Source organism: Callorhinchus milii, unplaced genomic scaffold (genome assembly GCF_018977255.1).
Source record: "Callorhinchus milii isolate IMCB2004 unplaced genomic scaffold, IMCB_Cmil_1.0 Scaffold2, whole genome shotgun sequence".
In the NCBI taxonomy this organism is placed as follows: domain Eukaryota; kingdom Metazoa; phylum Chordata; class Chondrichthyes; order Chimaeriformes; family Callorhinchidae; genus Callorhinchus; species Callorhinchus milii.
Window position 1 is genome coordinate 35267409 of NW_024704743.1, and position 18918 is coordinate 35286326.

At 41.7% G+C, this 18918-nt stretch overlaps 1 protein-coding gene across 6 annotated transcripts in view; it reads left to right on the top strand.

Annotated features, from left to right (window-relative positions):
* Positions 1-18918, top strand: part of fars2 (phenylalanyl-tRNA synthetase 2, mitochondrial) — a 205476-nt gene that overhangs the window by 56472 nt on the left and 130086 nt on the right. For all 6 annotated transcript variants that reach the window (NM_001292767.1, XM_007902655.2, XM_007902656.2 and 3 more), the window contains 2 exon segments: positions 3712-4336; positions 13764-13923. In NM_001292767.1, coding sequence (NP_001279696.1) covers positions 3728-4336; positions 13764-13923 — 769 coding nt within the window. In that variant the 5' untranslated portion in view covers positions 3712-3727.

Here is an 18918-nt window from a genome sequence, read left to right on the forward strand (position 1 = left end):
TTATATGGGGAATAAGAAACATTCAGAAATGCAGCCTTGGTAATAACTATCGGTCCAATGTCATGCACAGTATCTGAAAAGGTTGAATAAGTTAGAATGAAATACCTGGATAATTATGTGTTATTTTGCTTTCATTGACTTAGAATGGGACCTCCTGTGAGAAGGGATGAAGTAGATCCAACATCATCTGGCTGAGGCTTGGGAATGTGGGCAGTGCCAAACTATCCTAGCTATCAATGGTCATTTCACAAGGCAGGATTCCCTTTATTTGTTGGGTCCCACATGTATTGATTATTGTTGATAATTAACAGTGTTGATTCAGGAGAAAGAAGATTTCACATGAAATGACTTGGGATCTAATGGACACATTTTCAGACTGATCTTACTGGACTGCACATTACTCTGTAGGGAGCTTGTTGAAAGAGAGCTTGAAAGAGCTCTGGGTATAACGTAAGGAATGAAGTCAATATGGCTCATTGAGTAAATGCTCCATCTGCTGGGTCATTGACTCAGAACAACCAGGCAGTGATGCATTGGACAGAAAGCCTTGTTTTATTTTTGCCCCTATTACCAGGCTTTCCAGTTTGTTTCCTGACAAAATTGAATGTTCATTAATATTTTAACACTACTTTTACCTATTGTAGAAGTCTGCTCAAGGCAGAGGAGAGGGAGGACAACGTGAGATGTGATTCTTTTAGGCAGGAGCTTATTTTAAATGCATTGTCTAAACCAATGACAGCTAACAAGGTTGATACATCTAAAGTTGAAAGAGGTGATTTTGTGCACCAACAGATTAAAACACGTTGAGAAGCTGAAAAAATTCACCCAGTCTTACCACAGATATTCTAACACTAATACAAAGTACTTGATTCTTCTATTTAAGCCTTTCAGTTTTCCAACACTATTGATTTTTCTACCTAGAAAACATGAACTCACAAAAGAAACATTGAAGTCTGTCCTCTGAGAGCTTCATGCCTGTTTCCCTTTCCATTTTTTTTAAATGAAAGAAGCTAGCAGCTACATTCTTGTATATGTATTTTCCATTGTCTATTCCCAAAAGTCCCCAATCTTGTTTCTTCATCTCACATTCTACATTATTTTGCTTCGCGGTAGTCAAATAGGGTCATTCATAAAATCTAGATGTTGCTTTCACTCTGACGTACAGCTTCATAAATAGATAATGCGTGTCATAACAATGTTAATAATAATAACACCTCCACTTGATACATCGGGAAGACGTCTCAAAGAGTTTTTCATACGATATACTGAATAGTGTAGTGACTGTATTTTTAGGCCATTGCAGCAGCCATTTTGAGCCCAGCAATGCTCCACAAACAGCTGGCTAGTTTGAGCATAAATATGGAACCTGCGCTTACTTTATAACTTTATTGCTGCACATGTCTATAGTAGCTTCTGGAGGTCAAAAATGTCTGACAGGTTAAAACTCAACCTCCCATCTGTTCATCGAAATTTACAATCATCTGCATGGTTTAAAAAAAACGGACATTTCAACATTAATTACTAATTACTTCCTTGGGGGTGAGTGGGTGGGGGTGGTTTAGCAGGGTTTGCTTGTGGCTGAGCTGGCTCCAGTGTGATGAGGTTGGCAATGGAATGTTAGAATCAAGTCAACTTTCTATGGGGTCTCAGGAGTTAGTTCCTGATGACAGACCAGTCAGCCTCGCTTGTCAGGGGACATGGAGAGGCAGGAATTCCTCCCTTTTGGAGTCTGCCCAGTGTGGTGGTCCCAGCTGGACAAGCTTGCCACTATGCGCTCAATGACTGTGCAGCTTTAGCTCTGATGCATGCTCTGGAGTCCTCGAGCCTCTCACCTACCTGAGCCTAATACCTTCTGGAATTAGCTAAGCAGGGTGGGTTCCTCCAGGAAGAAAGAGTGCACATCCTGTTCCAAACATGAAATCTCCATGAGTAGGCGGCATACACCTGTAAAGTTCTCAAGACTGGTTTGGATACTTTTAAGCATGGGTATCTCCTTAGATACTGGTTGGCCAATAAAATTAACTATGTAGCAGGTATCAAGTGGACTTATCCCTCCCCAAATTCCCAGAGTTGAGGAATGGCATATCCCAAATTCACAATTATTCACATTTTTTAAAAAAAACTTCATGCTCCGGGGTACAATCACGTAACCTGTAGTAAACATGCATCGTTCATCACCTTTAATGCCTCAAAAATTAGATTACGTAACCTTATTTTCCCAGTTGAATCATTCTAGTTTACAAAATCTGACATGAAATATTGAATTGTTTTACAAATTACATTAAAGGTCATTTGTTGTGTCATTATTCTAAGGGAATAGTCATGCCATCAAGATCCTTTTCACACTCAAATTCGTGCAATGATTTAGTTGAGGTGTAGGCCTCAATGAGGCAAATTATGAGTGGTCGATGCAATTGATGTTTTTTCTTTGTTCCATGCTTTCTTATGTTACCCCAACTTGTGTGTTGACAGTTATAAACTGTAGCTGCATCAGAATTCATCAACAGAATCCTGAATTGCAACCTTCTGATGCTAATTTTATTTCTAATGGTTGATTGGTCTTGGTGGCTCTACTGTTTCTTGTAAGGATTACCAAGATCAAAACTCACCTGCCATTAGCATTGCTTGGCATGTCTAATCTGAATGACAGTAAAGTCCATCTGACATCAGCACTTCAACAGCTGGCAAACGTGCCCATATCTGGCTAGCCCTAATTCCCTATCTTCCTACCCTGCCCGACACCACTGCTACAACTGCCACTTCCAAACCGGTTGCCACTGTTAAACCCAGTCGTAAGTTCTACAGCTTTAGCTCATTCCATTAGCAACTGGGCATATATATTTATCCACATCAGGAACTACTGATCTTGGTTGAGCAGTGTTCCCTAACCCTATATTTCTGCCATATTATTCCCTACATTTTGTCCCTAATCCTGGAAATCCAAGGAGAGGAATTGGGTGCAAATTAGGCACTGTCCCTAAACTTGCCTTTTCGTGTTTGCCCCGAGGCCATCCATGAGGAAACTTTATTTTTCCCCTACAGCTTACTTGAAAGCTTCTTATGCTAACATAATGCTCTTAATGATCAGCGGGATTTAAGCAAAAACACAGTTTCATTTTACTGACCCTACTTCAATATTGAATTATTTCACAAACTCTTGATATAATCATTGTTCGATTCCTTTCTTCACCTCATTAACTCCTTGGTGAGGTAATTCCCTGAATTGTACCAATTTCCCTCATTTCCCTTAGGGTTTGAATTTGTTTATTCTCTTGCATTTGTCGTGTATATCGTGTGTGTTCACTTAAACAGTGGGGGCTTTCTGGATGATTTCTGTAGCCAGTGTGTGAAGTTCCGGTAGAAGTGTATTTTTTTGTTCCTGTGATTTTTAATTTGGGAAACATTGATTTGTAGGACAAAGGAGTCATTTTTGAATCAATGATGTTACATGTATTGTATTGTATTGTGTAGTATTGTATTGTATTGTTAGGGCTTCTGATTTTCAGTTTTAATTGATAAATACTTTTAAAAAAATGAAATTGGTGATTATATTTTCCCCGATTTTATATATCTGCATAGAACTTGGATACTTCTAAAAATAAACCTTGAAAATGTAATTAATGAACACCAAAAAACAGAAGCCCTATTGTACAGGAACGAATGCAGTAGATTTTTTTTCTTTTTAAAAAAAACTGTGTTTCTTTTATCTAGGTTTCCATTAACAACCATGAAGATATCTTGCAGGTTATTTTCCTATCTACAGTTTCCTAAAGTTACACAATGTCTTATTTTACAACTAAGAGGCACTGGTAGACAAATAGGACAGTTCAGGAGCTTAACATCAGACCCGGTAACTACTACAGCATTATCTGACTCTGAAGTCTTTGGGAAATTCTACCCCCGGGATCATTATACCAATGTTACATCAAAGATTCTGTCGAAAGTAGGGAGAAACTTGCACAACCAACGAAACCATCCATTGTGGCTAATTAAAGAACGCATTAAGGACTATTTCTACAGAAATTATCTTAATCGCATTGGGAACCCATTGTTTTCAGCCTACGATAACTTGTCTCCAGTGGTTACCATAGAGCAGAATTTCGACAGCCTGCTTATACCACCAAATCACCTCAGTAGGAAGAAAGGCGACAACTTTTTCCTGAATGAAACTCACATGTTGCGGGCCCACACTTCAGCCCACCAGCGGGATCTCATCCGCGCAGGCTTGGATGCCTTCCTGATCATCGGGGATGTCTATCGGAGAGATGAAGTTGACAGCAGCCACTACCCAGTCTTTCATCAAATGGAAGGAGTCAGACTGTTTTCGAAGTATGAGGTGAGAGTTGATGGTGATGTTGTTACGTATCTTCTCAAAGTTCCTTCAAATGTTGAGTGAGGCTTTCAGCTGGGGAGGAGGGAGAGAGGAGAAAGAGACTAAAAGACAAAATCCTGTCTAATGTCGCAATCCCTTTGGGATTCTGTGGTGATAGCCAATAGAAAAGTAAACCTCAGACAGCCTAAAGTGACTTCTTTAACTGTGTATGCAAAGTGTCAAGAGTATGGAGCTGTCTCCTGGAGCACACTACAATGCCCACAGCTTCTTTCTCACACTCAGGATAGAGCTCTGTACTGTGGGAACTTATAATTGCAATCATAGTAATGATAATCCTTGCGTTTGATATAGTGCCTTATCACGTCTTCTAGAAGTCTCAAAGTGCTTCACAGAATATACTGTACAGTGAATTGCCTGTATATTTTGTGGGCAAAACGCGGCAGCCAATTGCTCACAGCAATGTCCGACAAAACAGTCGTAGAATCATAGAAATATACAGCACAGAAAGAGGCCATTCAGCCCGTCGTGTCTGTGCCGGTGCTTTGAAAAGAGCTATCTAATTCATTCTCACTCCCCGCTCTCTCCCCATAGCCCTGCAAACTTGTCCTCCCCAAATATTTATCTACTTCTCTCAAAAGTTCTTATCGAATCGGCTTCCACCACTTTTTCAGGGAATGCATTCCAGATCTGAACAACTCGTGGATTGAGTGAACAAATTATTATTTTAATTTTTTTTAAGGGATTATTACCCCCGGAAAAGCTATCTGCCAATCGACTAACAACTTGGTTCCTACTTACTGTTTAGTAAACAGAGGTGTGTGGAGTAAGGAAACTTGCCCAACGTTTCACCCTGCCGGGAATCAAACCCAGATCCTCTTGCGTGTGAGGCGAGTGCTCTAACCACACAGCTACAAGACTCCACAATCATGAATCATTGATCCCATTTTGCAAGTGATGTGATGAAAATATTTTTCAGAATGGGGTTGGGGGGTTAGGTTAACCTAGCCTAGTCTATTAAAACAAGACAGCACTGCAGTAGGCAAAAACTCTGTTTGGGATCTTGTGGAGGTGAATGAATAAACAACAGAACCATAGATTATTCTTGCTGGTTGGAGAATTGGTAACAAGGAGCATCACCTCAGGATTGTCATAGGAAGAATAAGGGGGAAATGAGAAGAAATGTTTTCATGCTGAGGATTGTTAGAACATGGAGGGCTTTATCACAAGTGGCTATTGATTTTGACACCAACATGTAATGGGGAATTGGAAAAACATTTGAAGGAGAAATATGTAAGAGTTGGGGAAAGAGCACAGAATTAGAATTGGAGTGGTTAGCTCCTGTAGGAAAGTGGGCACCAATATAGCCTTGCAAGGTCAAATGGCATGCTACTAAGCGATATTTTTGATTCCTACAAGTTGCAGAAAATGATAGTTTGAAATAGGACTTTGTGCATCATTGACCTTGTGAGCCATCCCACCCCTGAGGCTCCTGTTATTTTTGGCTTTTTGGCTAGACCATAGACACAAATTGCTAAACATTTAGAAATTTACTACCAGGTATTTAAGTGAAATTTTGTGTCAATTTCCATGGTAATCATCTTACACATTTGATAATGAACCGCATGCATGATATCAGTCACCAAAGAATTCGAACAGGAAAGAAGTTACATTTTTATAGCGCCTATAATGTTGACGGATCTCAAAGAACTTCACAGTAATTCCTTCACACTAATGTATTTTGTAGGCAGACACAACAGCTATTTTGCACATACCAAAGTCCCACAAAAGAGAGCTATGAAATGAATAAGTAATTAATCTGAAGGACTGTGTGCCAGGACACTGGAGGCAACTCCCTTCTCATTAAAAAGCACCTGCGATGTTTGACATCCACCTGAAGAACAGGTAGGTGCAATCTCTGACAGTTTAGTGCTTCCCCAGTTCTAAACTTAAGTGTTAGCCTCGACTATGAGTCCAGGGTCCCGACGTGGGGCATGAACCCACCATGAAAGTGAACCTTACCTAAAGAGTTTGGTCCTCAGAACGTGCATGAAAAGCTTCTGGAGTGGTTTATAGCCGAGCACATCAGACCCACACTGTGAGCTTACATTTTGTGGTGGAGTGATGCAGATAACATTGTGATACACCATTTGACAGAGAAGAAAATAACATTTTCAAAGTATTTTTCACTGAAGTCAATGTTCCTTTGAGATAAATGTCAAAATAAATCTTTCACGTGATTTTACTGCTCTTTTACATGAGATTGGGGGACATTGTTGATAAAGAAGGATGGATTTGCTCAGTCTGCATTGCTGTTTTTATTTAAATGTGCTACTTAGATGTATCCAGTTTACCCAGTTTGCTAACTGGATATAGTTAGAATTATAGTAATTCACCACGTACAGAGTGGTAAGAAATGGAAACTCATGGCCAAATTGTTTGTTTCTGTGCTGTAAAATTGTATGTAATTCAAAGGTCTTGGAGTCTTATTTTTTTAAAAAAAACTTTGTTTGAAATCTCTGTGTTTTAAACCCCATTCTCTGCAGTATCTTAATAATAATAATAATAATCCTTGCATTTGATATAACGCTTTTCACGTCGGGAGGACGTCCCAAAGCGCTTCACAGAACACACTGTAAAGTGAATTGACTGTATATTTGTGGGCGAGCGCGGCAGCCAATTGCGCACAGCAATGTCCCACAAACAGTCGTAGATTGAAAATGACCAATTTATTATTGTTTTGTTTTGGAGGGATTATTATTAGGCTCTGTGTGGAGTAAGGAAACTTGCCCAAGGTTTCGCCCTGACCTGCCTGGAATTGAACTCAGGTCACTCGCTTTCAAAGCGAGTGCTCTAACCACTGAGCTACAGGACTCCATAAAGTTTCTAATTGTCCTTTGATGTGTTAACTGTGTCAGTTGCAGGAAGAAGATGTGTAGACGTGATAAGGGCACAGGGGTATAGTAGCTGACGATGACGTCTGATCTGGGAATAACACAATCATATGTGGGGTTACAATGTCTTTCAACACATCACTGTGAACTTGCAGAGATGTGATGTAATAGATACGGGTTAACACATGCAGCACGCAGAGAGGGTACAGAATGAGGATCGATGGATGTTATTCATATCCCATAAAAACAACCAGTTATGGCGAAAGCTAAGAACAGGATATATATCTCATGAATCAGCGTCATATATCCCATGTCATACAACAAATTAGCTAAAGAATTAACAACAACAATTACATTTGTAGAGCGCCTTTCACATAAGGCAGATGTCCCAAGGCGCTGGACAATATTTTGTATCCAGTGACTATACTCCTTTACTCCTTGGGGGTGGGGGGGGAGGTAAAAGGGGTCTCCTCTGAGTTGAATTGGCTCCAAGGTGTCATGTTTGGCAACGGAATATTGGAATCAAACCATCCCTCTTTGGTGGTGTCGATAGTGAAGTTCCTGAACCAGGCAGATCTGCAGTATTCCATGGCATTGTTGATGACAGGCTCATTGACAAGACTTGGAGGGGCAGACCAGTCACTGGGGGCAGGGAACCTTCCACACAGGTCTTGGGCTCTGGCCTGCTTCACCTCCTCCGTCTTGCCCACCCTACCATTGGCGGGTGGGCCTTCAACCGCTCAGCCTCCACCCTCTCGAACTCCATGTCACAGGCCCTCAGCCTCGCCTCCTCTCAAGACCCTCCTCTTCAACTGTGCCTTCGTTCACCCTATCCCTACCTTCCTGCCCTCCACCCCTCCTGTTCTCAACCACCAGCTTAGATGTGGATCTCTGACTGTCCAGTGCTTTGGGACGTCCACCTGACGTGAAAGGCTCTATACACCAACAACAAAATTACATTTGTAAAACTGTAATTTATGGAACGGACCTGGTGGTTGGGGTCGGGGAGGGTGAAGGGCAGGGGGGAAGCAGGGCGATCAAAAACACAGTTGAAGAGGAGGGACTTTGGATGGGTCTTGAAAGTGGCAAGGTGGCAAGGGAGGGGGTGAGGTGGAGGGCCTGCTGGATGGAATTCCAGAGGGTGGGAGCAGAGGAGCAGAAGGCCCGCGTGCCAATGATGGGGCGGGTGAGGCGGGGGAATTGAAGCACAATGGTAGGGTTTAGGAGGTCGTAGAGATAAGGGGGAGCAAGGCCATGGAGGGCTTTGAAGGTGAGGACCAGGATCTTGAACTGTATCCTCTGTGTGATGGGTAGCCAGTGGAGTCGGGTGAGGATGGTGGTGATAGGATCACGGAGCCTGGTGCAGGAGAGGACATGGATGATCTGTTCTGGATGATCTTCAACCTATGGAGGGAGGAGATGGGGAGGCCCACAAACAGGGAGTTTGCATAGTCAAGCCTGGATGTTATGAATGCGTGTACGAAGGTTTCGGTGGCCTATGGTGTGAGGCAATGCGGAGCCAGACGATATTGCGGAGGTGGGGGAAAGCAGATTGGGTCATGACACGGATGTGAGTTAGAAAGGATAGTTGAGGGTCAAACAAGATGCCAAGGTTCCGAACTTGGCTTTGTAAGGTGGACTGTGCATCCATGGATAGTGATCCTGTCAGTGCCTGAGATGTGAATACACTGACGGGAGCCAATCAGGAGAGCCTCAGTCTTGTTGACGTTCAACTGAAGAAAGTTAGCTCTCATCCAGGACTTGATGTCTGACAGCCATTCTGTCAGGACAGCAGTGGTCCTGGAGTCAGAGTTGGAAGCAGAGAGGTAGAGTTGGGTGTCATCTGCATACATGTGGAAGTTGACCCAATGTCTGCGGATGATGTCACCAAGAAGGAGCATATAGATATTGAAAAGGAGGGGCCCAAGGACAGAGCCTTGAGGAACGCTGCACGAGACAGTGCGGCAGATAGAGGAGAAACCGTTTGTCAAGATAAGAATATAAACAATAATAACCCTTGCAGTTATTACAGTGCTTTTCAATAGAGATGAAGTGGAGGCGGTGTGGGAGGTACGATCTGAACCATTGAAGGCCAGAACAATGAAGTTTGAGGTGAGCGGAGAGACGGTGGATGAGAATAAAGTGGTGAACAGTGTCGAAGGCAGCAGAGAGGTCAAGGAGGATGAGGAGGCAGAGAGAGCCCTGGTTGCAAATGGACAGAATGTCATTTGTCACTTTGACCAGTGCTTTTTCTGTGCTGTGGGTGGCACGGAAACACGATTGGAGTGGTTCATGAAGTGAGTGGCGGGAGAGGAAGGTGCAAAGTTGGGAAGCGACGACTCGTTCCAGGACCTTGGAGAGGAAAGGGAGGTTGGAGATGGGGTGGTGGTTTGAGAGATGGGGCGGTAGTTATTTAAAGTTATACACAATATACAAATGAGAATTGCATTGATACATGGATTACAGAATGGTTTCAAATATACCAGGGTGACATTTTTTTTCATTGCTATCTGTCTGTTCTCAATTCTAGCATCAGTTCATCCAATAAAGTAAATTGTTCTTAAGCGTAACAGGTCCTGCAAATTGTAGCATTATATTAAATAGATGTCAGCTTGACTCAAGTGGTCGTACTCATGCCTCTGGGTCAGAGAATAATAAAATAAATCTTTGCAATTGGTATAAATGCCTTTAACTTTGGAAAGACGTCCCAAAATTCTTAACAGAGTATACTGTAAAGTGGAGTGACTATATATTTGTAGGCAAACGGGACAACCCAATTGTGCAGCAATGTTCCGTAAGCAGCTGTGAAGCAAATCACCAGGTTGTATTTGGGGGGATTTGATGGCCAGAACACCAGGGGGAGCTCCTTTCTCTTTTCGAATAGTGCCACGCGATCACCAGAATAAGCAAGCTGGACCTCGGTTTAATGTCTCATCCAAAGGATGGCATCTCTGACAATGCAGAGCACTCCCAACACTGAGCTTAGATTTATGCGAGTTCAAGTCCCAATGTGAGGCTTGAACCTTCTGTCTTTTTTGGGGGTCAGCCGGGTATCTGACACATGCAGAAACCCATTACCATGAGTATCCAAACCAAGCTGAGATTTCCTGCATCCCATCTACACATGGAAATTCCAGAGATAGATTATTGGAATGGGTCTCCTGAGCCAGGTGAGAGTGCTACCAACTGAGCTGGGCTGACACACGTTGGGTGAGTGCTGCATTATTGGAGGTACTGTCTTTTTAAATGAGATGTTAAACTGATTTGTGCTTCAGATTGAGGTTAAAGATTCCTTCACAGTAATGGAGAAGAGAAGCAAGTTTCTCCCAGTGTTCTGCAGCTGAAACGTTCATTCACCTCATGTCTGTTTGTGGAACTTTGCTGTGTGCAAAATGGTTGCTGTGATTGTCCACAAAACCAGTCACTGAACTTAACAGTAATTACCTCTGAAGCACTTAGCAACATTTCAAAGTGGTAGGCTGGTATTGCAATGCAAGTTCTTTCTTCTTCAAATGAGAATTGACATGCACAGTGTAAATAAAGTTGAGATATTGAATGTCCAATTTATGTGGAGTCCTGGAGCAAAGTGGTTAGCACACTCGCCTTGCAAGTGAGAGGACCCAGTTTCGATTCCTGGGTGGGGTGAAACCTTAGGTAAGTTTCCTTACTCCACACGCTTGTTTACCTAGCAGTAAGTAGGTACCCAGTTGTTAGTCGATTGGCGGATCGATTGGCAGATCGCTTTCCGGGGGTAAGAATCACTTAAAAAAAAATTGGTCACTCAATCCATTACTGCTTGTTGGACACTGCTGTGTGCAATTGGCTGCCCCATTTCACCCACAAGATACACAGTCACTTTACTTACAGAATATACTGTGAAGCACTTTGAGACAGCTCAATGTTGTGATAAGGTGCTATATCAAATGATATCAAATATCAAACCCAACTAATGAACAAGTAACAAGGGGAGACTTAGTGTTCTCGTACATTGTGTGAAAACTATTTCATGGTGACTGTCTATTACAGATACTTTCTGTATCTAAAAATCTAAGAGTTTAGAATTGAATTTGTCGATACACATATTATCAAGCACACAGTAAGCAAGCTATACATCTTGTAAGCATTTGATCTGCTGTCCTTTTAGACTGGAACTTGAATATTAGAAGGTACTTAGTATGTTTTCTCATAAGCCAGTCCCCCTTCGGGCAATTGCTTGTGATTTCCCTGACATTAAATACAGACAACAGATAACCTATTTTCTCCTGTTAAAATATTTAATGATAATGAAACATACTGTTTTCTCTTGAGCAGCTGCTTTTTGCTTTCCTGTGGGAATAGTGTGGAACCAGTATAGCAGGCTTCATGGGAAGTGTTTGGAGTGTGCTACATTGTCCGAGATGCCGTCCTTGGGATGAGACATTAATAATAATCCTTGCATTAAGGAAATGTTGAGACCCATTGAAATTAAATAATCATTGTGTTCAGTAGAAAGAAAAACTTTTTTTATATCTACATTTTTAAATTACCTTATACTGAAATGTCTCAAAGTGCATGACTGTAATTATTGTTGTCAGGTGCAGTAGCTGTTTTTGTAGGCAAACGTGATAGCCATTTTCCACACAGCAAGGTCCCACTAACAGACACGAGGTGAATGATAACTTTTTTTCTCTCTGGATGATTGTTGGCCAGGACAATGGGAGCAACTCCTTTCTACATTTGAAAAGTTGTCAAAGGATCTTTAACATCCATCTGAAGAGCAGACAGACAGGAATCTCTGTCAATGCAGCACTTCCTCAGTACCACACTAAAGTTTTGGAAAATGAGCTCAACGGACCTGCCTGGCTCAGGAATTGGGCTAGCAAGACAATGTTGGCAACAGAATTTCAGAATTGGGCCAACCCTCTGTGGCGGGCTCGATTGTCTGGTATCTATGAAGTACTCCAGGGCACTGCTGATGACAGTCAACTCCCACTTCCCCTGGCTTGGCATCATGTTCCGCCACTGTCAAGCGCTTTGTGACACTACCCTGCATGAGGGGCGCTATATAAATACAAGTTGCTGTTGTTCTTGACAGCACAGCCAGGCTGCCCTCAGAGGATTGGAAGGGCAGAACAGTTATTGGGGGCAGGGATTCTTCCCACTCAACTCCTGTTAACCCTGCAAGCCAAAGCCCTAACCAGTAGGATGGTCCAAGTTGGACAAGCTGGTGGGTAACAAAGGTGTGGATGAGGTGTTTCAATTGAAATATTGAAGCGTGGGATAGACAGATAGATATCTGGTAGATATGAGTTCTAAGGGATATGTGGGAAAAGATAGAAAATGGGATTAGAAACAGTTGCCTTGAGCTAATAAAACAACAACTTGCAGTTGTATAGCGCAACTTGCATTTATCTAACGGGGTAGCGTCCCAGAGAGCTGGACAGTGGCAGACTCTGATGAGTCAAGAGGGAGGGGGGAGGTGACCATAAGCATGATCAAAAAGGAAGGTCTTTAGGCAGGATTTGAAAGTAGGGAGGGAGGGGGCAAGGCGGAGAGATTGAGGGAGAGAGAGCCAGAATTTCGGGGAGTAGTGGCTGAAGGCACAGCCACCGATGGTGGAGTGGAGGGGACGAGGGACAAACATGAGGCCGGAGCCAGCCGAGTGGAGGCAGAGGGGGGTGGTAAGCAAATCAGATAGGTAGGGAGGTGTGAGGGCATGAAGGGATTTGAAAACGAGTGCAAGGATCTTGAAATTGATCCGTTCAGTAATTGAGAGCCAGTAGAGCCTGGCGAGGATTGGTATGATGGGGGCACGGAATTTTGTGCTGGTGAGTATCCGGGTTGTGGAGTTTTGGATTAATTGAATTTTGTGTATGGTGGAGCTGGGGAGAGCAGCGGAAAACGACTGAACGGACTTGATGGATGAACTTATCTCGCTCTTGTTACGATGTATTTATCAGTATTTCTTTTTGAATTTTCTAACACAACTACCACTCCTCTCTCCCTTCACCCCTCTTGACTCCAGCCCTCAGCTTGGATCTAACCCTTGACTGTGCAGAGCTTTGGGAAGTCCTCCCGACGTGAAAGGCGCTTTTTAAATGTAATTTGTTCTAATTTTAGGCTTTTTCCCCTTGTTGTAGACAATACCTTCTTTCTAGATGGAGGGAGCAGGCAACCACATCACTAGTAATATTGTAAGCAGCCAGAAAGAGCAAAAAAACTGTTGAGTCTCATCCACCTTTTCCTTAGAGCCTGTAAGGGAATGGGTGGGGTTGTTTAATTGATTTTCTTTAAACTCTGTGGAATCACGTAATTTCATAATTATCTGATAAATTTGCAAATATATCAAAATAAAATAAGAAGTGCAGATTATGGAAGCCTGCAAATTTATAAATTTTCACCCACAAAATACACCAGTCAATTCACATTACAGTATATTCTGTGAAGCGCTTTGGGACGTCTCAAAGATGTGATATGGCGTTTTATCAATAAATCCCAAATGATTATATAAATCCCAAAACTGTTGTGTTGACTAACTCGAGAGGCTTTCCTTCTTCCAGCTCTTTACCAATGTCCAAAATGGAGAAGACCTTTGTATCTTTGAGAAGGGATATCGCTCACAGCACAAGCAAGAGAGTCACACACTGGAAGCAGTTAAACTCGTTGAGTTTAACTTGAAGCAGACGCTGAATAAAGTTATGACGCACCTTTTTGGAGAAGGTATTTATATCAATCACTATTGTACACTACTCACCTGTTAATAATATGAGTTCATTTTTTGTTTGGTCTGTTCAATCGAAAGGATGAAGTAAGAAGTCAAGTGATGTTCCTAATTGGATAAGGCTACTTTTTGTTCAGAAAAAAACTAAAATAACAACAATAACAATAATCCTTGCATTTCATATAGCGCTTTTCACGTCTTCTAGACGTCTCAAAGCGTTTCACAGAATGTGCTGTAAAGTGAATTGACCGTATATTTGTGAGCGAAACGCGGCAGCCAATTGCGCACAGCAGTGTCCCACAAACAGTCGTGGATTGAAAATTACCAATTTATTATTGTTTTTGTTTTTTGGAGGGATTATTATTAGGCGTGTGGAGTAAGGAAACTTGCCCAAGGTTTCTCCCTGCCTGGAATTGAACCCAGGTGTCTCGCTTGCAAGGCGAGTGCTCTAACCGCTAAGCTACAGGACTCCAAAACGATTCGAAAAGTTTAAACATGAGCTTTTTCATCTTGTCCAGCACAATAGAACCTGACGACATGGCCTGTGACATGGCTATGACAGGATTCAGAAATCCTGAGTGAGTGAGTGAGTGAGTGAGTGAGTTAATCTATGGAAGAGGCTCCCTAGGGAGACGGTGGAAGCAGAAAATGTTGATTCATTCAAATCCAAATTAGATAGATTTATTTTAGAAAATAATATTTTGGGATACGGTATATGAGTAATTTGAAACATGACATACAGTATGTGTAATATGCTTGGAAGAACCAGGCAACATTGGATCTAAGGTTCCCAAAGCTTTTCACTGTGTTGTAGACTAATCCGTACTGAATTAATTGGTATCAACATCTCTGTTACTGTAGCATGCGACTACCAGGATGGTAGAAACTGAACCTTGGTCTTTTTTTCATAAAGCAATTCATATGAGATGTGACTCGGGAGTCTATGCCATGTTGCTGTGTAAGGATCAGTAACACAGTGCTGTAACTGCGTCCTTTGACTTCACACACACTGTGACGAGAGTTGTGGCATCTTGAAGGTATCCTGGGGAAAAACACCTGTTCAGCAGGAATCGTCTTTGTCAATATTATTATTTTTTCCCATTATCCATTGGGCAAGTTTCGTTGGGCAAGTTTCCTTAACCCACAGGCTTTTGTTTACCTAGAAGTAAGTTGGAACCCAGTTGTCAGTCGATTGTCGGATAGCTTTTCCTTCAAAAATAAATAAATAGGTCACTCAATCCAAGACCGTTTGTGGGACACTGTTGTGCACAATTAGCTGCCATGTTTCACCCACAAAATATAGTCAATTCACTTTACGTTATATTCTTTGAAGTGCTTTGGGACGTCTCAAAGACGTGATAGGGTGCTATATCAAATGGAAGGATTATTATTATTACCACACGTCACTGCATACACTGGTCAAAGCACTTCCATTCTGCATAGCAGATCAATTGGACGGCTGAAGACAAATTGCATGACATGGTTTCTTCCCAATAATTGTGTGAGTTATACACAGGTAGCGCAAATTAAATGGAGTTTTATTTTGATGAGAATGGCCTTATATCTCACAATTCTATAACTCACACTTGGAAAACAAGCCCCTGAAATTAATTGTGTCCCTGCAGCATCTTGTTGAGTTGCCGAAGGCTGTTGCATGTACTCTCATTCAGTATTGATTACATGGAGCCTGCAGTTGCTAAATTTGTTTCATGATAGATTGCGTTAATTAATTAAATACAATCCATTAATTTTTTGAAACTTGATAACAGCAACAAATAAACAAGTTATCTAATTCTGTCATCTTGAAGCCAAACTGTACAAGTGTGGTGTAGTTTTAGCATCCCACACAGTTCTATCAACTTGTTCAGCTCTTTAAGTTGCTACTGGTATTATTACAGTAGCATCACAATGTATACTGACAGTGTTCATCTGCTGTGGATTGTTATGAGATAACAAAGTATGCAAGGGATTAAAGTAGATCTCATCATGCATGATCTGCATCAAGCACTATGGTAAATGGTTCCCTCCATTATTCCCAATGTTGGAGTAATATTCTATGAAACAAAGCAGAAACAAAGCAGATCCCATGGATGACCACCCATCCCATGGATGACCACCCATCCCCCCGCCCCCATGGCTTCTGTGGAGCGATTTTGACTGTAATCTTATCTTGGGGTTCAAATGATGAGTTTGATAATCTTTACTCTAACTCTTGAAGGGGTTGCTGGTTTATAACTCACTCCAGCCTGCAATTTTTTTTGCTCTGTGTGATAATTTATCACAGTGATCCTTTGTGTGATCACAGTGATCATATTTGATATAACGCCATTCACAGGAGGAGGATGTCTCCTACACAGGTTATACTGAAAAGTATAGTGACTGTGTATATTTTTGTAGACAAATGTGGTGGCGGGTGCTGCAACGCAGGGCTGCTGAAGTTTGTTAGAACAATTTTAGAGTATTTTATATTTGGGAAGTTTTTCATTGTTTCAAGATTACTTTATTGAAACTCTCTCTAGTTGGTGTTGAGCTGGACCATGATGAACCACAGGCTTTTGCAATCAAATTACAGGACTTGAAATGGTGTCACACCACATGATATTCTGCTACAATTCAATCAGGTTATTCCCCCTACACTCTCCCCACCTTTCCTGAAGGTTTAAGGCATTTAAGGCTCAATTTGTAGCTGAGATTTGCTCAAGATATTTGTAATATAATAATCCTTGCATTTGATATAGCATCTTATCATGTTGTTAAGATGTCTCAGAGCACTTCATTGGATTTTACTGTGAAGTGTTGTGCCTATGTATTTGTGGGAGAATGCAGCAGTCCATTTTCACGCCGCAACTTCTCACAAATAGCTATGAGGGACCAATTTTATCCAAGTGATTGTCCTCCAGGACACGGGGAAAAACTACCTACCCTTTTCAAATAGTGCCATGGAATCACGATTCTATAGAATAAGTGATGCTTCAAAGGCATAACTTGTTTAGACTTAAGTAGTACTGATATCTATATCTCTTGATATACAATACAAAATGACATTTGTATAACACCTTTCACATCAGGAGGATGTGCCAAGCCGCTGGACAGTGAGGGATTTGGACCCGAGCGGGGCGAAGGGAATGTGGCATGGAGTTCCAAAGGGTGGCGGCGGAGAGGCTGAAGGTCTGACTGCTGATGGTGGGGCAGGCCGGGCAGGGGACGTGGAGCATGCCGGATGCTGAGCGGACAGGTTGATAAGGGGTTAGCAGGTCACAGAGGTAGGAAGGGGCAAGGCCATGAAAGGCCTTGAAGGAGATGATGAGGATTTTGAACTCTATCCTTTGAGGGATAGGGAGCCATTGAAGCCAGGCGAGGGTGGAGGTGATGGGGTCACGCAGCCTGGTGCGGGAGAGGACACGAACTGCAGAGTTCTGGGTGATTTGCAGCTTAGGGAAGAATTGGGAAGGCCGAAAAGCAGGAAGTGTATGTGTAATGACAATGATAATAATCCTTGCATTTTATATAGCACCTTATCACATCGTCAAGGCGCCTCAAAGCGCTTCACAGAATATACTGTGAAGTGAATTGACTATATTTTGTGGGCGATATGTGTAACTAGCGTGTAATACACTGCAGACAATGCATTATCCTAAATATATGTATGAGAGTTTGAATGAAGAAGGCTGTTAAGAACATTGCAGAATACTAGCCCACTGTCTTCCCATTTACAAACCGTTTCTTAAATGAGTCCAGTGTTTTGCCCTTAATCATGTGCCAGTTCTATATTATTCTCTGTGTAAAGAAATATCTCCTGAAATTGCTCTTCAGAAGCCTGCCCGTCTCTTGCCCTGCTGCCGAAAGTGTTACCCGTGTTTTACCCTATGCATCTAACTACGCATTATCTACAAAATGCCCTCTGAAATGTATCTTTTTGTAGCTTATCTGGTAATTCCTCATTGCTGAATCCTTTAACATTGAGAGCTGGCTTTGTTGCTCTCCTCTTCAGTGCCTCCAGTGTGTGGACAGCCCATTATGTTATGACATCTGGAACTATATGGAGTATATATGGACTATATGGAGTAGTTCAGTTGCAGCGTGTCCAGAACATTATACAGCTTGAAAGTGATGTCTGGGTGATCTGAAAACAACTGATTTGGCAGTTTAGCACACAGCATCCTTTTGAACTCTTTTACTGCACTCATACTGCAGTAAACAATTATTCTTTATCAGTAAAACATTCTCTTTTTAGAGAAACGGACAGCATAATTTATTTTCCAGCAAATTCCCCCCTCCCTATTCCAGCATCATCAGCTCATAAAAGCCCCCTTCCTTCCTATTACTTGACCAGCCCCAATTGGTAGCCTAATCAGACGAGTGGCATTAGTGACAATTTGTGTCATCCATTTCTTGGTTAACATGCTTTTCTTTTTGCACAGTAATGGGTTTACTGCACGGTACACTGCACAAAGTCCGACTTTATTTAAGTACCCCATGAATTATTTCAATAATAGAAGGTGTAATTTCAGATATAATTGATGTAGTGCTGATGTTTTAAGTACTGCTGGACTTTAGAAAGTGAAAAGATGTTTGCTTTTATAATTGTAACTGCCAGAAACAGTGAAATAATTTTAGTTATTTTAAATGCCACAATGTTTGCCGTTGCAGAATAGTTTCAAAATATCTTTTACCTTCAAAACTGAAGAGGCTGGCGATTGTTATAGTACAGTAGAGTGGTGCAGGACTATGGCAATTAGAAAGTACTTCAATCTTTTTACAGGATCATTTGCTAGGTTTTATCATACCTTCTGTATTTTCTGTTCTTTTACTTATCTTGCACCATGATTCACCTAAAAAATGTAGTCACTATATTTTCCAGTAAATACTGTAAAACACTTCAAGACATCCCCCCGACATGAAAGCCGCTATATCAAATTCAAGGACTATTAGTATTAATAATAATAAAATGCCAGCATATGGATCGAAAACAAAAAAATTGATGCGGGCAATGG